At 38.6% G+C, this 20,998-nt stretch overlaps 1 protein-coding gene across 3 annotated transcripts in view; it reads left to right on the forward strand.

Moving 5' to 3' along the window:
• The window catches only part of LOC125458215 (teneurin-2-like), a 2,666,206-nt gene that overhangs the window by 2,129,639 nt on the left and 515,569 nt on the right, over nt 1-20,998 (forward strand). For 2 of the 3 annotated variants that reach the window (XM_048543265.2, XM_048543267.2), the window contains exon 1: nt 3,384-3,871. The exons of the other annotated variant lie outside the window; for it this stretch is intronic. In XM_048543265.2, the coding sequence (XP_048399222.1) occupies nt 3,823-3,871 (49 nt within the window). In that variant the 5' untranslated portion in view covers nt 3,384-3,822. Of the gene's footprint in view, nt 1-3,383; nt 3,872-20,998 lie in introns of those variants that run through there. 3 annotated transcript variants of the gene reach the window in all.

Consider the following 20,998-nt stretch of genomic DNA (forward strand, 5'->3'; position numbering starts at 1 on the left):
ACCTATAGTTGATTATATTTTTTAAAAAATGCTGCATATGTCACGTAAATAAACAACAAAATCAGTTAATAACCTTTAAGCTTGAAATTTTTGAGAGCTTAACATCAGGTTGTAAACACCAACAGCTGAGCTCAAGTGGATTATAAACACTTTATTGTCATAATTTTATCAAAACCATATGATATTTATTGCATGTTGAGAATTATTCCCATTTCTCCATTAAAAAGCGTGATGGTTGAGGGCATACTTTTGACACCAGGAATCATAACGGACTTCATTGGCCAAGTTGTTTCTTTTATATAAATGGTTCCCACTCTGAAGGATTAGTAATTATATTTGGTAATTGTTATAAGTTTGCTGATAACTTGGTTTGGCTATTGTTAAGTTGCACCTTCTATACACGAAAAAATACAGTGAATAATGAAAACCAAGTACTGATTGAAAGGATATGCTTTTGCTTGGAGGTTCAAGTAAGACTTCAACCTGTGAGAGAAAATGCAGTTATTTGTCAGCTTGGCCCACAAATGAAATGACAACCTTGAAAGTACTCCAGGGTGTCTCTTATTATTTTCTACTATGATGTTGATAAGATTACTCTATTTTGTTTGGCTGCAGTGAATGTTTTGGCAGATACCAATGGCCTCTAGGTGATACCTGAAGATGGCCAATGTAACTGTAATATAATTGCTGTAAGATTATCATCCCTCTGTCAAATCCAATTAATTATTTTATGTTTACAATTTTATTTTGTGCAAGTGCCACTGAAAAATATAAATTACTCAGGATTCACCTCTCATGGTTTATGGATCATTTGAACCCATGGCTTATATCAATGTTTGTAATCACTTCCAAATTTGTCCTATTATTCATTAAAATATGTATATCAAACAGCTATTTTGATTGCAATTAAATGCAGGTAGGTAAACATATGTAAAAAAAAGATGAATTGGGTATTTAGTCACATCTGTTTTGAAGATGCTTAATGTCTGAGAACAAGGAATGACCTATGCAATGTGTGGTATGTACTGCTGACCTCCAAGCTTTTATCTTTCTGTCAGCAGGGACTGAGTCAATTTCCCTGAACAAAACATGGATATGTAATGAACAATGATATTTCCACAGAAATGGTTGAATTAGCTCCTTCCTCGAGTTAAGGGGAATCGGAGGATAGAACAAATGAAATACAATCTATTATTGGTAGGCAAATATCAGAATGGAGAAACAACAATGTAGTAATAAGTTTAATTGCTGATAGATTTTACTTCACCTTTCTATATAACAACAGAACAGAAACTAACCTTTTCCGACGGGAAAAAAGTGCAGTGTGGTCTAAACATGCACGTCTGCTCAAAGCTGTCAGCTCTCATAGCTGAATTTGCAGTTGCTGAGTAAGTGGGAGCTAAAGTTGTCTATTTTAGAACTTTGGTTTGTACATGATTCTCCCAATTACTGGCCAATTTCTTGCATGCCACATTGTAAGCAATAGGCATCTTCTAAGCACTTCATCACATTGCGGGACGAAAATCAGGCCGTTGATGACAAATATTTTTGTGTACATATTAGTGGCTAACAGATGCAGATCTAGAGCTGGGATTTCAGCCCATTCTGCCACCCAGTGATGCTGATAGTCTATGGAAGGGAGAACATCATAAACGTTATCCCAATGGTCTGAAGATATCACTTATTTTGCCCAGAGGACATTGTCACGTACTGTGATGTTACGTGCCCCTTTTTCTCTGTTGCACCAGATTGTTGTAATTGTCAACAAATCTTGAAGTTATGTGGCCGGAGAAGATGGAAAACCATGGATACACTGCACTAATCCTGCATTTCTCCAATCTATCACATCGGGAAATATTCTCAGATCTTGCATATTTTGGGAAAATATTTTATTTGTTTATAGAATACAATCGTTTGTTCTTTAGGTCAGAGGGTTTGAGAGGAGCAACTCTTGTGAGGCATTTAAGGGTTTGGGTTTACTGACTGACGCATACCTGGGATTTCATCTCAGACGGTTAACTGTAAAGAAAAGGACCTTTGGGAAAGGGGATGGGAATGTTGTAAGTACAGTGAAAAGCTCTCCTGTTAACAGTGGAGTGGATCCAGACCGAGCCTCGATATTCCACAAAGATACAAGACAGTGCTGAAGCTTTAGCTCCCGGCATCTTTCATCACCAAAAAAAATGTTTCTCCTTCAGACGTCAGATGCTAATTAGCAAATATCTAATTAGGAATAGAAGATTAATCGCTCCTGGGAGCAGTTGAGCCTTTGAGCTCTGGTGGCTGTACGAGTGTCTGTGTGTGTGTATGAGAGAGAGAGAGAAAAGGAGAGATTGACTGGTTCCCCTCGCCCAGACACTGGAGCATCATTGTCAGGAAAGCGCGCAAACACACACGCACACACACACCTATCCCCTTCTCTGTTGAGCCGGATCGATGTAAAATTGTGTTGAGTTTGTGTCAAAATTAAATGCCGGTTTAGACAGATCTATGGTGGTGGTGGTGAGAGCCAGAGTTCAGAGTGTTAAATGTATCGGTGGAAGGGTGGGTGGTAGGCAGATCAAACATTGTTGCACCTTGCCCAGTGTAAACTGCCGTGTGTCTGTGTGTGTGTGTGTGTGTGTGTGTTTGTGTATGAGAGGGAGGAAGCCGGGGGTACAAGCTGCCGGCAAGTGACCAGGGGCGATGGTGACAGAGGGAGAGAGGGCAGCTTGCCGTTGATGGAAGAAGGGTTGGGGGGGTGGATTAGAGAGAGAGAGAGAGGGGACATCTGCTATTTACACCTGTCTGGCTGACAGCCATCAGTTGTCATGGAGTCACTGGGGTAGACATCAGCGGCTGGAGCTCAGAGCTTACATCCAGCCGCACTCCTGCGCTCTTATTTAATCTATTTCTCAAGTTCTCCAAACCCTCGGACTTAGTTATTTTTTCTTCCCACAGTGTTGGTACTTATTCCTGCTCCCAGACCCTCCCTCCTCCTGTTCCGCCAGATAAAAGAGAAACCGAGGCAGTGCGAAGCTGTTCCACTGTTTGGCTCTCTCCACTATATATATGTACATTATTTTTTTCTCTTCTCTTTGAAGCTCTGACATTTCGGAGGTTTCTATATTTCTCTCTCTCTCCCGTTTATATATTTTTTTGCCTGTTTTCTCCGGGCGGCTGGAGAGTTGCAATCTCCCAAAGCCGGCTCCGGTCATGCCCGAGGCTCGCTTCAACTCCAGCACCGCGCTGCCTTCTTCCACAGCGGGGTCATAGACAGGGAACTGTCCTGCTCACAACCCAGCGCATTACCCACCCCCACCCCCCCCGCACCCCTCCCCACACCTCCTCTTCCCAGCTCTCTGCACCTTCCCATCCCCTCTTACTGCCTCGCTCGCCCTTTCCTATCGCTTGTTTGTTTATTTCATTCCACCTCTTGCATTTCATCGCTCTCTCTACCCCATCCATTTCATTCCTTCCACCTTCCTGCTTTCTCTTTCGTTTCATTCCTCCGCCCCCCCCCCTTTTTTTCGCTTCCCTTCCTCTTCTTTTATCCCTCCCTCTTTCATCCCCCCTCCCTCTCTCTCTGTCGGATCTCCCCGCCCTCCGCCTCTCCTCTCCCTCTCTCTGCCTATCTGCCTCCAGTCCAGAGGAGTCAGCGAGGTCAAAGACGGGACTTGGCTATTTCTCTCACCCGCTGCAGCCGCTGATACCGGAATCCGGGAGGAACTGGCGAGCGATCTGGCGGTGTGCGGCCGCTCTCCGGCTCCGTCGGCGTCTTCGTCTCCTTGCAGTCGGAGGGCGAGGCGAGCCCAGGGGGCAGTCCAGCGCCAAGCCCCGGACATGTTGCTTGCCAACGCGGCCAAACCCAAGAACTTCCCGGCGGAGACAGGTAGGTGCTCAGCTCTCGCATCGTTCAGTCAATCCATCAACCCTGCTGACTGGCTCGGGCTGAGCGACAAACTGTAGCCTCTTGGAATATTCTCGGAGAGAGAGAGAGAGAAGAAAGATTTTAGTTCTGGTAGCCATCCCGAATTCATGTTCTCGTTGTACCCATGCAGTGCGTTCGAGACGGGTTGTAAAAGAGGCAATTGCCTTCCCCTTCCATCAAAAAAGTTAAATGAGAAACTGGAACTGTTTTTGTTGCCACTTGTATTCTGCTGAATTGAGCGCTTTTTTCTTAACATTGAATGTTTCTCCGGATTCCAGTTCCGGACTATCGGGGGTTGGTAAGGCTGTGGGAGAGCTTTTCCTGACTCTGCAGCTTGCCAACACAATTAGACAAGCATCATTTCACTCTTCCACCTTTAACATGTCTTCTCAAAGCCAATTTCAGCAATTCATTTTTATTTATATATGAAATAGGATTTTACTATTAAGATTTAATGGCTGTCCTTCTCCAGAAGGTGATCTTTTGCTGATGTTAGGTGGTGTCGTTGTCCGGAGGATTCTCCGCAAACTGCGAGCACTGTTTACAATTTGTGGTTCGCGCTGTTGATGTCCTTGCTTTGTCATCTCAACGTGGGGACAAGTGATGTTCGGTGTCTCGTTACTATAATGCGGGATTTCATTTTCCAAATTGCGTAGCAAGTTATGGAGTAAGAATATGGCAATGAACTGCCGCTTGTAAGCAGTTCTACCACCTCTTGCATGATCCTTAACGATAAAGAAAACCCAGACCAAGCAGATGTTTAAGCGAACATTTAGGCTAAATTCTCCTTCTTTCATAAGGAGGTAATAAGTCGAAACGGTTAAAAATTATGAACTTCCCAAATGACAACCTATTCCTTTTAAATTCTTCAATTAGTTTAATTGGTTTAGAGAACGGTGTCCCATTGGATTCACTGCCTTCTCTGGTAGGAGTCTGTTAAATGCCTGTCATGTCATGTTACAAGTCCCTGTTTCAACAAACTTGTTACAATTAAATTATTCATTTATATTCAATTTTAAGAGAAGAAATCTAACGAACAAGAGGGAATAAATTGGAGAAAGTTTATATTTCTCCATTTAACTCTCAAACCACTGCATGTTAAAGCTTCTTGAAACTTTTTTTTAAAAAGTGCAGTTTGCACCTCCACGCTATGAACGATGGGGTTTATTATGTCAAATACCAAATATTTTGAAAACCAAAACAACTGTGGATGCTGTAAATCAGGAACAAAAACAAAGTTGCTGGAAAAGCTCAGCAGATCTGGCAATATCTGTGAAGAAAAAAAATCAGAGTTAACGTTTTCGAGCTGAGGAAGGGTCAACGAACCTTAACCAAATATTTTAAGGTAGAATTGAGGGAACAAAGTGTTTTCTGTGAATCTAACTTATAACATTCCCCTTCCTTTTGAAACTTAAAAAGGAACTTTTTCTTGATGTTTTGTTTATGACAATTCTGACCAAGCTTTGAGTGTCCTGTGCACAAAAGTGTAAGTAATTCAACTTAACAGTGGTGGTGTGGTGAAATCTTGTATTTTTCTTTGATAACTGAAATTACGGTGATCATAGTGTTTTAGGTGATTGTCAAAACTGATGGTGTGTTTTATTCTGAGAAGGGGGCAAGGGAATGTCAGTATTGACAGCAATGTAGAGCGAGGAAAATCTTTTATATCGAGCCTAAAAATATAGAATTTTGACCTGTTCTTTAAAAGCAGTGCTGTCTGAACAGAAATGTTCTGAAAACACTGTAATAAATTTAATAATTTTATATCTCCTTATAATGGGCATTGAAATTAGCTTTTCACATTTAAGGAATGCAGGCAGCTTCAACATAAATTAATCTAACGAGTAGCACCACACTCTAATTACAATAGTGACAGTAATACAACATTTTTTAAATATAAAGGGTGACACTGTTTTGAATGTAGATAGATACATCATGGATCAAAATCTCCATTTAGCCCTTAACAAATTCAGGATGGAAACATCCATTTATCCGGGGTGGAATGCTTGGATAACCAACATTTACCTAAAAGTTCATTTATATATTCATCTTTTGGCAGTGCAGAAATTAAGTTGCCGTTTTAATGAAGGATGTGGCTGACAAATCAGGAAATGTTAGGAATTATTGCTTATTTGGAATGCGGTTATAGGTTCTACTAATGAATAGTTGCTGATAAAAACACAAAAGGTTCTTCTAACCATTCTCCTCAAAACAACAATAGTGTGAAAGTGACTTGATGCAATGTCGATTTTCATTTATTACACTCATTCATAGAAAAGTTTGGTCTTCACTCTTAGCCATTTGATACAAAAACAGAAATTGCTGGAAAAGCTCAACAGGTCTGGCAGCATCTGCAGAGAGAAATCAGAGTTAACATTTCGGGTCAAGTGACCCTTCCTCAGAATCAAGGAGATTAGCCATTTGATGTTGCCTGCACCGGCAGCAACATTCATTTTATGATCCATTGACTTCTACCCCTGCCTTCAGCAATCCTATATTCTTGGTCACTGGTTCTAAGGGGTTATTGATGGATATAAAATTCTTATAATAATTTGAGTTTTGTTTTCAATAGCACCTTTCCAACCTTGCATTCCTTTTCATCGATTAATTAGATACGTAGCACTTAAATGCTTAAAACAGTTTTGTCAAATTTACGCACCATTTTAATAATGGTGTTATTTTTTCTCAAAATTCACTTAGTGGATATAATTGTTATTGCCTGCCAGCATTTACTGCCCAGTTGTAGTTTTGCTTGAGAAAGTGGTGGTGAATTCCTTTCTTGAACTGGTGCCGTCCATATTCTGTTGGTAGATCCACCATGCCATTCGGGTGGGAATTCTCAGATTTTGACCCAATTGTGTTCAAATAACTGTTTTAAAAACTTAATGTACTTCAATGCCAATTTTCAAAATTGCATGGTGGCATATTCCTCAATATGTTTCAACTGTCTCACATCCATGAAGTATTTGTTTTCACTCTTTTGTGCTTTGTTTCTGGTTTAACTATTTGTTTATCTGTCTGCTGTCTCCACATTCACCATACAATTTCCATATCCAATCCTGCATTGCAAATCTGTTACTACAGTTATGTACCATTACCATTCTTACGATCCAAGAATCTGATGCACAATGTGCAGCTCTGAACTCTGCTCCCAAATAGTTAGCTAAAATACGGGAATAAGTACAAAACAAACTGATAAAATTCAGAAGATCAGGCAGTTTCTGTGGACAGAAACAGAATTAGCTTTTCATGTCAACAAGACTTGAATGAAATGGTCATCAACCTGAAACATTCCTCTCCTCAGATGCTTCTGGCCTGCTAAGACTTTTTTGTTCTTGTTTCAGATTTTTGACATGTGCAATATTTATATTTGAGATAAAATGTAGACTTACGCACGTGCGTTTAATATTTAGTTTTGGAGTGTAAATGAAGGTAGAACATCTTAAAAGAGTAAAACATTGAGAAATAATTTGTTATAAACCTTCCAAAAACTCAAAAGATTTCTTGGATGCTTTGTCTTGTGGATATGCACTGATATATCAGCTGAGGGTGAGACAACACATCTGAGATATTGCCTCTTGCTGGTGCACTTGAACGGTATTGCTAACTTTGCTGTTGAGTTATACAACCACTTTTGCATCAATGCACATCCAAAACCACTTTGAATTGATATGAAATTGGTATTTTATCTGCCAAACCCAACCTGACATACTTAAGATGTTAATATTCTCAATGCATAAAATATTGCTTGTGAACACTTGGTGCGTGAAGTTATTTTGCTTTCCACATGCATTAACACAACTCACAGGGTTTGCTTACCACAGCTCGTTCTGGGGACTACAGTTACACCACATTGATTTCTGAGAGTAAAGTACAAATAATGTACAAACATCATGCAATTATCTAGATGCAATAGGCCATCTGGTCCTTGAAGCCTGTTCTGACATTCAATATGATCACAGCCAACCATCAAAATCCTGTTCCCATTTCCCCCCATACCCTTTGATCCCTTTAGCTGTAGAAACTATATTTAACACCTGATAATTATTTAATGTTCTGGTTTCAACCGCTTTCTCTGGCAGAGAATTCCACATGCTTAGCGTAAGACCAAAAAATCATGATATGTAGAAACAGAATTAGACCATTTGGCCTTTCAGGTCTGCTCAACCATTCAATCATGTCTGGTATGTTTCTCAACCCCATTCTCCTACCTTCTCTCTGTAACCCTTGATCCCCTTGCCAATCATGAACCTATCTCTCTCTCTCTCTCTCTCTCTCTCTCTCCCCCTCCCTCTCTCTCTCTCTCACAAATACATTGAATGACCAGGCCTGTACAACCCTCTACAACAACATGTTCCACAATTTCACCATCCTCTGGCTGAAGAAATTCCTCCTCATCACAGTTCTAAAGGGTTATCTTTTTACTCTGAGGATGTGCCTCAGGACACAGCCTCTCCTGTTAGAGGAAGCATCTTCTCCAATGGTCATTTATCCAGGCCTCTCAGTAATTCTGTGAGTTTCAATTAGATCCCCCATCTTTCCTTCCAAGCTCCATTGAGATCCATAGTGCTCAGCAGCTCTTCATACCAACAAGCCCTTCATCGCTGGGATCATTCATGTGCACTTCCACTGGACCCCCTCCAATGCCAGTACATCCTTCCTTCGATATGGTCCCCAAAATTGCTCACAGTATTCTAAATGCGGTCTGACGAGAACCTTATACAGTCTCTGCAGAACATCTCTGGCTTTGCTTTCTCACTCTCTTGAAATTAATGCTTACATTACATATGCCTTCCAAACTGCCAACTGAATCTGCAAGTTAACCTTAAGATAATCCTGAACCAGGACTCCCAGATTTCTGTAGCCTTTCCCCAAAAATAATCCTATTGAAGTGCATTACCTCACACTTTGCCAATTTGCACTGCATCTATTACCTGGAATTTAGAAAAATCATCATCACCTTCATACTAGTAGTCCTCGCATAAAAGTTTGCTTGCTGATGTCAAAAATGCCGATAGCTTCAGCAGATGTGTTTACTTCTACCAGTGTGAATTTTAACATCTAATAATTCACAGTTGCTTTTCTGACGACACATTGTCATTCTCCATTGTTAAGCTGCCTGTGTTATTCAGAAGAAAACTAGTTCATTGTCATTTCAAAATTGTCTTCCACCCAATCTGGAACAAGTGTGTACAAATGGTACGACAATTGCAGAAAAACTGATTTTGTGTACCCAGGGAGAAATAGGAAGTACAGAATGCAATCCCATGAAAGCCTGTGCAAATTTTTGAATCCCACATACGTAATGTAGAATTTGATTTATTGTATCATCATAACACAGTAGCCCTGAAGATCTAACCTAATAGAAGTCTTTCTAGAAGCTCTTTGGGTGAATGCACCCAATAATATGTTGCATTAAAGTGTTACCCCATGATAAAGTGCTACCTTGAAAGAGCAAGCTGGCTTGGATGATTGGTGTTTTTTTTGGTTTTATTGAATCAAAAGAAAGATTTATCTAAGACCTGCCTAATAGCCTCTTCAATGAGGTACTGGAGATATGCAGATGCCTGCAAAACTACACTCCAGTAAAAACAGTGAGATGGGGAACTGGAGAGAGGAAGAAAATTACTTAATCATTTTTCCTGAAGATGTTTCACTTTCATCATACTACATGCTGGGATGGAGGAGGAGTAAACGTCATACAGGGAGCAGGGATTCTCCAGTGATTCCTTGAATTTGCTGCAATAAATGATGCAAAATAAAGATAGGATGCAATGATGAGGAAGTGTCTCGTAGGAAAAGGAAATAATGGAATAGGAAGGAAAGTAAGAATGACTGGAGGAAGGAAGGGTGATGGCAAAGAAAATTGAGAAGCCTTGCTTAGTTTGCACAATGAAAGTAAGCAAGCACAGGTTGCAATGGAAATACAACACATGGGACTTGATATTACAGGTTTGCATACATCTCTTCAAATGACTGGCTGTTTGATGAAACCATAACAATAGGGGCAGGCCTTCATTTTTCAAGTAGATTGATATGACAACTGCACAGTGAAAAATTATTTCACATGGTGAGCACAGTTATTTTAACTTTAGAGAGTTAGATGTAAATAACACTTCAGTTTAGCTTTGGGGTTCTGCATTGTGTCTTTCCAATAGCTGTTTGACAGATATTCTAATGGGCGTAGTTCACGAGCAGAAATGAACATCAGAACTGACCCTTCCAAAGTTGCTCCTGTATTATTGTCAGTCTGGTGAAATCACCTTCCAACACCAGCAGCTCCAGCAGAGTGCAGAACTGCATTCACTCAACTTACGTTTGGGTAGCACCTTTGGCACAGCACATCACCCGAAGGCAGCGTCTCAGATGTTACAAAACAAAAGTTGGCACCAAGCTGCATGAGGCAGTGTTTAAGCAGACGACAAAATACTTGGTTAAAAAAGTGAGCACAGGGAGCATGTTAAGGAGACAAGAAAGGTATCAAGTGCTTCAGGGAGGTAATTCCAAAGCTTTGGGCCGAGGCTGCTGAAATTGTGACTCCCAATGGTGTAGTGATGAATTTCCACTTCAGTTGAAGATTATCCATGTTGTCATCCAGAAAGCAGTTCTAAAAACATGTACAAACTATAGAGTGTAGTAATAATTGCATTGATGAAAACAGTTGTGGTAGAATTTTAGCTGATTCAGAGGAAATTGTATTGTACGACTAATAAATTATTAAATATTTTCAGTACTCTTTCAGCAAGTTTGTAAAGTGTGTTTCTTGCATTGAGTTCCTGTGAAAATGTAATGAATATATGTTATCAACTCCACCCAAGCAAAATAACATCAAGTAAGTGGTGTTTTGCTATCAGAAACATTTTAATTTTTTGTTTAATTCTCATGGGATGTTGGTATTGTCAGCATTTATTGGCTATTCCTTGCTGTCCTTGAGGAAAATAGTGATGCGCTGCTTTCTTGAACTGCTGCAGTCTCTGTGCTATAGGTTAGAATAATTTGGGGGAGCTAGTAGCAGAGTGGTAGCATCATCACCCGTAATCTGGACACCCAGACAAATGCTCTGTGGTTATGAGTTCAAATCCCACCATAGCAGCAAATGGAATTTAAAACTAATAAAAAAACTTTTAATTTGCCATTATTTAATTCAGTTCTGCTCATGATAACCTTTTAACTGTTTACATCAGTCAAATCATTTCTTTCATCAAAGTACACAATGAATTGCAAAGTTCACTAGTATCTTTAACTGTCAGTGCTACATAATAATAAATTCCTGTACTGAGATGAGGCTCTGAATTGGGGTGAGATGAAAATTAAAACTGAAACCAGTGCATAAATGAATCCCGTTCATATTGAACTTCCTATCCGAGTCAGCATTGCACAGTGTAATCTTTATGGACTTTCTAATTGAGGAAATAACTTCAGGTGTCGAGCTATGGAAGTTAGGCTATGGATTCACATCCACTGTAAAATAGGATTACTGAATGTAACCTAAGTTTAATTTTGGAATTTTGAATTGACCCTGATCCTGGAAGTGAGAGGAGAAGAGTCCCAATTGGTTATGGAGCTCATTCCCCCTTGAGGGTATGAATTTAATGAGGCTGAGCAGTACAAGTCCAATGCGTTGTTAACTTAATTGCAGTTTGATTATTTATCAGTCACATATTTTGCAGAGTAGTTTAGAATAATCATTTGAGAGATATTTGATTATCCAAATGTCGCTAGGGTGGTTGAATGTCTTCCCTTTTTTCCACTCCTTGTTCAACAACAATTGGGTTTTGGAGGAGGTTATCACTCACCAATTCACTGTGTATGTATTGCGATCATATAACAAAAAAACATGAACAGACAGATTTTCTTGAGTTTTAAAATGAAAAAAGGAAAGCTTATTGTATTTATTGCAGCCTAAGTAAACTGTAAAAATTTCTGATTAACACAATGCAAGTTCATTGTCACATATGTATTATAGAGTTGGAGGATAGACGAAGCAATTTAAAGTGTAGTAAATTTAAAGGTGCGAACAGCGTTTAAAGGTTGATGGCTTGGTTGCTTTCTGACAAAATGTGGTGGTCTTTCTGTTTTTGACGTACGGGTGGTTTAAAGATGTAACCTTATGTATTCTTCTGGAGATGGGAGCTGCTGTGTTGCGTTCTTTTTTTGTAATACAATAGCAGTTAAAGTCAGCAGGTGGAGTTCCAAACTTTCAAGTTGGCTAGAAAGAGGAGAAATACACACTTTTTATTCTTCAAATTCTCATTTCGTTGTCCTAGCTTAAATGTACCAAAGGCTAAGTAGCTTATTACATAACCTTACCCCTCCAGCTGACCCGTATTCTAAATATGGTCATGGTGTGTATATTCCAATTGTGCGCTTTACATGAAATTCTGGCCGGGACAAATTCCTTTCATAGCCAAAGTTCCATTCTATAAAGTAACATGGATAATGATTTTATAAATCCAATTGATTAGTCAGGTTTGAAAAAACACAGTTCAGTGCTGAAAGAACCCAGCATGTTTGGCAACGTCTCTAGAAAGAGAAACAGAGTTAGTATTTACGTACAAAATTACTCTTCTTTAGTTCAAAATGTTTACCTGTTTCTGTGTCCACAGCTGCTGCCAGACCTGCTGAGTTTCTCTGTCACTTTGCTTTTATTTGAGCAGTCAAATGATTGCGCTGATACTTTGCTAATGGTATTGGAAGTAGTCCGCATTCATATTTTTGCAACACAGTTGGTCTTGGTATGGCTTTGCAGACAAGTTGTTTGTCTCCATTTCAGTGGGATTGGAACATAGAAGATACAGTGATGCAAATATGCAGCCATGTTTAAATGTGATCTCAAGTTATTGGAATATAAGTTTAGCTGTTAAAAAATGGCTTCAAACACTAAGTTTTAAACAGCACTTTTTGAAAAGCATAACTTCGTAACAACACCATTGGTCGGGGTGATTGTTAAATGGAAATAATGCTGAGCAACTTAGCATTTTTATACTGAATGAAATGAACACTGAGCATCTGTTAATTTAAGAACTGTTTACTGTGCTGTTTAATGTGAATCAGAAGAATATTGTCATAGCAACCACAAGTAAATTGATTGCCAAAGATTCTGGAGTCTGTCTCACGAGTGAACAATTCTAACTAGCAAGATCACTTCTTGTTAGACGATGCATTACATATCTTAGTAATCCAGCACAGTTTTCTTTCTTCATTTTGTCCTCCTGATTATTCAGTTGTGATAGCTGGATTAAAGAGACATTTTGTTTCTGACATTTTCATCTCATAACAAAGACTTACGATCTGTTAAAAGGTAGAGAAAGTTAAATATGGGCATGAACGCTGATCCTTCAATCACCTTTTCCTGATCTGACCCTCCTGAGTGTTATTCTCCTTAAACAATAGCATCACCACTACATAGTCAGGCAGTTTTGCTGATGAGGCCAGGTGGCCTTAACAGCACAATACCACATTGATGTCTAAAGCTTTATTATTAATCCAAAATACCATTATTGAAACCTATATTTAAACATGAAAATGATTCAGAAGAAGAATAAAATATAGCAACTCCACAGATAAAGCTTTTTTTTTCACAGTGTGAACGTAAAGCTGCAGCCAAATTGAAATGCACATGGAATTTTCCGACCAGTTTCACTTATCATCCAAAACTACCTTATATGGTATCGCTGCCCTTTTAGTTTCTGATAAGCAAGCCATAACATTGTTTGCCCATCGGCAAGACTAAAAAGTAATTACTCTTTTTTTTTACACCTATTCATTGAGAAATGGTGCAGAATTTGAATGGCAATGTGCTTGTTACATTTCACAGCAAATTTATGTGAAGAACATTAATTGCCGGGGAGTATTGTCAGCAAAACTCAACTTACTTTGATAATAAATTGGCAGCCTCTCTGCATTTAGTTTCACTTTATCTCTTTCTTCCAGAAGTAAAAGTGCATCTTAGCTCAAATTTTTTTATCAGTTTTCCTGTCCAATGAATTGTTCATCACAGGCATGCTATTTATCCTCATATAGCTCCAGTGTTCATTTAACCTGCAATAAAAAATCTCCATTCATTCCTCTGCGTGTGCAAAATCACTTGTTTTCAGCAATTTGTATAATTCTTGACTTTGATTTGGGACTTAAATTTAGGCTTTTTTTCTGATAATGACATCCTCATGGTCCTGTGTCCTGTTCCATCTCTGTCGATCCTCTTCTCTATTTCCTGAGAAGAAGCAAATTCTGTAACTGATTAAATTGGAGGTAACCTTCTGAATGGGATCTTGGTGATTTTCTTCAACTCTCCACTAGGAGGAGCCAAGAGAATGGCTCAATGATTACTGCCCAATTTTTCTTTTCTGACACCACAAATGTAGCAGAGCAGATGATGGAGATTACATTCTAACTGCGGTCATTGTCTTTATGTTGATGTTTTGTCATGCTTTACTGTCAATATTTTATTTGACTAATTGATTTTAAAGTGCCATTTAAGGAAGAAATAATACTGGAACAACTAAGCATTATGTAATAATAATTTGGCAGGTGGTTATTTTGTTAACTTATTTTCCTCTGGCTTTTGACAAGTAATTCTTTACATTACGCAATGTAAAGAGGAGGCTAGTGAAATAGTTACTTTATCATTTATAATCGAGGAGAAATCAGATGTCATAAAACTGAAAACTGAAGAACTGAAGAATATCAAAAAGTATCAACAAATCTTTTGACGTTAGCCATTGAGCAAAACCCTGACTCCATTTATACAGCTGTGTACAATATATGGATATACAAAAGCAAAACAAAAACTCATTTAATGCTGAGATTGAAATCATTCTCTAAAGAAACCAGAGTGTGAATATGCTATCCAGATTACTATCACAAAAAAATCATTTTTTCTCTCACCTTGGTCAGTTAAATCAACCAGAGATGTATTATGTTATATCATGCAGCACACCATTAGCCTATCCCTGAGACGTAATCTATTGTTGTCACTGCTCCTACACACATATAATCAATGCTAATGAACTCCAGGTTTCCATCCCTGACCAGTACCTGTTTGGCCATGTCTCCTGGCAACATTTTTTATTAACATGTTGTCAACTTCCACTTATATGCAAATGGCGCCCAGCTTTAGCTGTCTATCAGACTCAGTTGCAACACTGTAATGTTCTCAATGTATCTCACTGATGAGCAAAAATGTCTGTCGAACATCAAGTGTGATCCTTGTATACGATATAAGATCCTTACATGTTATATGTTAATGAATTTGTTTGACTTCTCATTCAGTGAAGGTGAAATATTTTTGTGGTGCTGTTCCCTTTTTGGGGAGGATGGACTGAATTGCATTTGTTGTGTCAGCTCATCGACATCAACATGCAACTATCTGAACTTCCGTCTGTTTACTGAGCTGTACTGCCTGCCTTCCCCTTTGCATATTTTCACAAAGTTTGTTTATATCCTTGACAGAACCCTCTGTTTTACTGACTCCAATCTACCACAAGTGTCTCCATTTTATTTGGTATACAGAATTTCATTCAACACTCCAAAATTATTTTTTCTAAAGCCTTCTGTCTCCGTTCCGTGACTTTAATAAGTAATAAGTAACAATAAAGCAAAAATTCAAATAGCCATGATCACAATGTCCCAAAGCTCTTTGCAGTCAATGAAATACCCTTACTGTCACAATACAGGAAGTAATGCAGCCGATTTATGGACAGCAGGGCCTGACAGCAATGTGATGACCAATATTGGTCATTTTGATTGAGCATAAAAATTGGTGAGGATTCTTGTGATAGCTCAGCTTATTTTTTACATAGCCTGATGGAATATTATGTGCCCAGTTGAAAGAGTGGACACACCTTCATTTTAATGCTTCATCTGAAAAAATGGCATCTTTGACAATGACCACTGGAATTTTGAATTTGGCCTTGAACCCCTAGCTATTTGACCTAGAAGCAAGAGTGCTACCAACTGCGCTAAAGATGTTTGTACAGGTTTAACCCACTTTTGTGCTCCTAAGATGCTGCTTGGCCTGCTGTGCTCATCCAGTTCCACACTTTATTATCTTGGATTCTCCAGGATCTGCAGTTCCCATTATCTCTGATTAAAAATCTGATCATTTCCTCCCTAAATTCACTCAGTGTACTGGCACCTACAGCACCCTAATGAATTCCACAGATCGATGACTCTTTGATAGAAGTAATTTTTCCTTATCTCTGTTTTAAATCTGTCACCCCTCAGCCTAAAACTATGACCTCTCATTCCATACTGCCATAAACGGAAGAATCCGGACTGTGGCAATTTTGAGAATCCCCTTGAGCATCTTATATACCTCAATTAGATCTCCTCCCAATCTGCTAAACTCTCGCAAAGGAAGGTCTAAACTGCTCAATCTCTCCTCATGAGACAAGACTTTCACCTCTGGAATTAATCTCATGAATCTCCTCTGCCGTGCCTGTAGTATGAACACCAAACCTGAACTCAGTACAACATCCAGTCTCGCAAATACCTTGCACAGTTGCAACGATATTTCTATACTTTTAATTTTCATTCCTTTAGCAATAAATGTCAAAATTCCATTTGCCCTCCTTATTACCAGCTGTACCTGCATTGTAGCTTTCTGTAACTCACACACAAGGACACCCAGATCCCTCTGCAGCAAAGCATTTTGAAGTTCCTCTCCATTATGATTTTTATCCATTTTGGTCAGAATAATAAACTCAGACTTGTTTACGTTAAACTCTATCTGTCATTTTAATCCGTCCACCTAGCCCGTACATATTCATTTGTAAATTTCTGTTTTTCGTTGCAATGTATTTTCCACTAATTTTATTGCAGTCATTACAAGAACAATACAGTTGCAAGCCACACTTTTAAGACGGCCATGCCCAGAAGCTTTTGTCTTTCATTTATAAACGTTCAATTTTCTGATTTTAAAATGCAGTCTGTTATTCTCCTTTTAAACCTATATTTCGCATCCTGGGAGGAACAAGTCTGTTGTTAGAAAACAACAAGTGCCACAGAATTGTAGAAGTAAAACAAATGTTAAATATTTTAAAAAGGAGGCATAGAGCTACCAGGGGTTCGATGTGAATTTGTACATTTTATTTTCATTTTAACTTAAGGTCAGTGTATAACCTCCCTGCCTCCACCACAGAAATGGAGGGGAGTAATCTGGGAGCTATTCACTACATGCCAAGAGTAAGTCATTTCCCTGACATTTCCACAGATAACACTGGGAACCTGTGGGAAGTGATCAGATGATTATAGAAACCCAAAGAAATAAATGTGAAAATCAAATGACAGCTGCTCTGTTTGATGTGAAAATGGATCATTTCACTTGGTATTAACGGTTAGCTTTTTATGGAGTATTTTATTTTCTCTTTCTACAATGCTTAATTATTTTAGAGAAAAGCACTTGGTTGTCTATCACACAGCACAGTGAAAAAATTTGACATACCTGTCCCTAAATTGATAGAATGCTTATTCTAAAATGGAAAATAAAAAGGACTGTAGTCTCTTTAAAGATGTTTTAAATTTGTGAAGGAAATATTATCACTATCCTCAGGACAAGTTGTATTTTAATTTCAAATAAATTGTGCAGAGACTAAGATTTTCAAAATATTGGCATGGGGATTTCCTACTTTTCATTTTAAGTTTCAAAAATCAATCAATACAATTTGACAATTTAAAAAAAATTATCACCACTGCACTGGTCTCTCAACTGGCGTTTATGACAAGGGTAATCTTTGGCAATGATGAGAGGATGTTAGAGCGATGAGATACTGCTCAATTGCAAGGCGGACATTAAAGCAGATATTTAAGTACCAACAAACACTCTGTAAATGCCTGCAGGAATTAAAGACTTTTATCTAAGAGGGCAGCCTCGTTTTGTATATATTACGTTTTCTTTATAAAGGACAGCGCAGGATAGAATGCCTGTTTTTAAAATATATCATGTTGTCTGAAATAAATCAATGGATGACAGTTCTGTTTCAGTAGAAATATACTAAAATATGTAAAACTAAAAATTAAAGATTGAGGATGTAAAAATTTCTATGGCAATTATTGGTTTCAAATATGTGTATAAATGCCACTTAGTTGAGATATTTAGCACTTCTCACTTCTTTTTTTTCTGTCATAGAAATAGAGCAGCTAACCTTGAAAACAAAGCTTAGGTCTGTGAGGTTTTCGACCTAATTCTGCAAATGATCTGTTTTTACTACAGTATTGCTCTTTGTATTTTTTACAAGAGGCAGAAACTAGAGAGAGGGAGGGAAGAGAAAGTGGGGCAAGCAAATTAGCTGCTAACGTAGTCGGCTCCAGGAGAAAGCCATTTGGGTCTGCCTTGCCTCACAGTAAATGACCTTGGCTGAGGATGATGACAAAGTATCATCTTACTGATCCTTGACAGGATGCCATTCCTTGGAAGTTGACAAATAGTTTGCATTAAAACCGGGGCATTTTAGGAATCATCCCCCATCGCAATTCATCAGTTCTGATTACAACACAAATGCCAAAACTAGCTCGAAGCATATTTCTCAAACAGTGTAAAAGCTGTGGTTAGCAAAAAAAAAACAGTGGCTGTCACAGAAATGTTGTACCACACATTGCCATGAGCCTTTGCAAGCATCCATGGAAATATCATTTACAGTTACAAGAGCATAACCCGGGTGAACACAAAATAATTCAGTCACAGAATAAACCTGGTGCGCTGGACCATTCCATTCATCCCCATTAAAGTTAAGATTATGGTCAAAACATAATCATCTTGGCAAATTAATTCGGCATGCATCAAGATTTAAGCTAAATTTGCTTTCATCTCCATGCAGAAATAAAGGAGATTAAGGCTACTGAGCTTTCTCTTAAAGATCCCACAGTCATTCCTGGTGCTTTGAACACGCACTGATATGCAGGATCAGGAGCTGCCTTTGTAATATAACTTGCACAATCTTTGCTTTGATTTTCTGTCATAATAGGAATGTTTCAAGAAGAATTCTGTCATGGAGGATCTGTGTGTGTAAGAGCTGTATTGTACTTGTTGCCATAGCTGTTGGATAGGAGGATACATCAGCAGCTGTGTTTCAAGTCTTAAGTTATGTGGGTGGTGCTATGTGTTGAAAAAGTGTATTTTTCCCCTCTGCAACCAAGGTTTAAATTCAACCCAGGCAGATGGGATGAAAGCAGCCTTTCTCTAACAGCTGTTATGGGACATTAAGTAAAATGACTGGGTCAACTTGATTTCACTTGCGTAAGTCAGAAGGCTTTACAGACCAGCATAAGGCTTGAGTTCAGCAAACTCATGTCAAGTGTATAAATCTCTCACGGGAGACTCAAATGCTCCTCCACAGACAAAATTGTTACCTGAAATAACAGGAGGTGGTCCACAACCTGTCACAAGAAGGTCTGGATAAATTTAATCGTGTTTTTTGAAAATAATAGCAATATTTGTTGAAAATTGAAGTACTTGTGAACCATGGTTGAAAAGAAACAGGAAAAGCTCTTTGATGTTGAGATTCTGCGATTGAGCACAGACTTCCATCTGTTTTGTGCCATATATTTAATCTAGATGTGCTCAGTAATGCCCCTGGGTACAACATAGAACATCTTCCCTGACATCATTGTTATCTCCAGGCAGCACCACATCTACCATAACAAAATAAAACCCATTTTCAGAGAGTTAAACTGACATATTAGTGAAAATGCTGATGTTTGTTGCACACTGAATAGCTGAGCATTGTCATTATCTGAAATACCCGTTGTGGTTTGTGTTGTGGGATTGTTTTTTTTTCCCCTCGAGCTCCCCAAAATGTAATGATTTTTGTTGGGTTGCAACTCCATGACGCCTCTCCAATGTTGTATCCAAATTAATATTCTTCAGGTAGAAATTGAGATTAAAGGAAAACATGTATTTATGTAGCACATTTTTCAGCCTCAGAATATCCTCACATGCTGTGCCATCAATGGGCTATCATTGAAATGTAGTCACTGCTGTAATGCAGAAAACACAGCTGCTAATTTGCACACCACAAGATCCTCAGATCACAATGCATTGGCAAGGTAGTCTCTGTTAATAATATTGATTGATGGATAAAAATTGGATGGGATACTCGTCAGAACTATCCCCTTGCTCTTATTCAAAATAGTACCGGGAGATCTCTTCTATCTTCCAACAAGGGCAAAGAGGACCTCTGCTTCACATCCCATGTGAAAGGCAGCACATCTGACAGAGTAACACAGCCTTCATGCTGTGCTCAAGCACTAGCCTACACTTCACTTTCATTTCCTAGAGTGAAGTTTGAACCTACAAACTTTGAATTCCAAGATGACAGTCCCCGCACAGGGCCACAGCCAACACCAAATGATGAGAATTGGCAGAACTATTCAAGAACCTTTCTTCACCTGAGAATCAGGGTGAATAAGTTTGGAAATAGACCATTTGGGTGATACTACATCAAACTCATAGAAGCACCCCAATTTTGATCTCTAGACCATGTTAAATATACAAACAAAGAGATGGGTTTCAACAAGCTGTATTTTGAACATTTTTTTCAGTTGATCATGACAATGATTTTGAAAAAGTTAGAGGCTACTCCTTACATATTAAATAACAATGTTTGGAACTTAAACAAACAAAATCAACAGTTACACAAGTTATTTATCCTTGTGTGACATTGCTGAAAACAGAGCCTATCTAAACAGCAGTGCCTCTCAGAACTTTAACAGATATGCACAAAGATTTTAAAATAACACACAGATGGACGATATGAGTTACCAGCTGTAATCTAATTGAAGATGTTCAAAGTTATTTATGTAAAGTTTTCTATTAACAACTTCAAATAGTATCACAATCCACAAGCATCAGGCTTGTATAATTAATAATAAATCAAGGAGTTTCAGCAAAACTCAGTCCTCTGGAGCCCAACCCTTTTACGGGGTTGGATTTTAAATCAGTTGAATTTTAAATACCTCCAGTTAGTTTGCACTTATTTCTCTTTCTGCCATCTCTCTAAACAGATATCATTTTTTCAAGGGTAAGAGATAATGGGAACTGCGGATGCTGGAGAATCCAAGATAACAAAGTGTAGAGTTGGATGAACACAG

This window comes from Stegostoma tigrinum, chromosome 13 (genome assembly GCF_030684315.1).
Source record: "Stegostoma tigrinum isolate sSteTig4 chromosome 13, sSteTig4.hap1, whole genome shotgun sequence".
In the NCBI taxonomy this organism is placed as follows: Eukaryota; Metazoa; Chordata; class Chondrichthyes; order Orectolobiformes; family Stegostomatidae; genus Stegostoma; species Stegostoma tigrinum.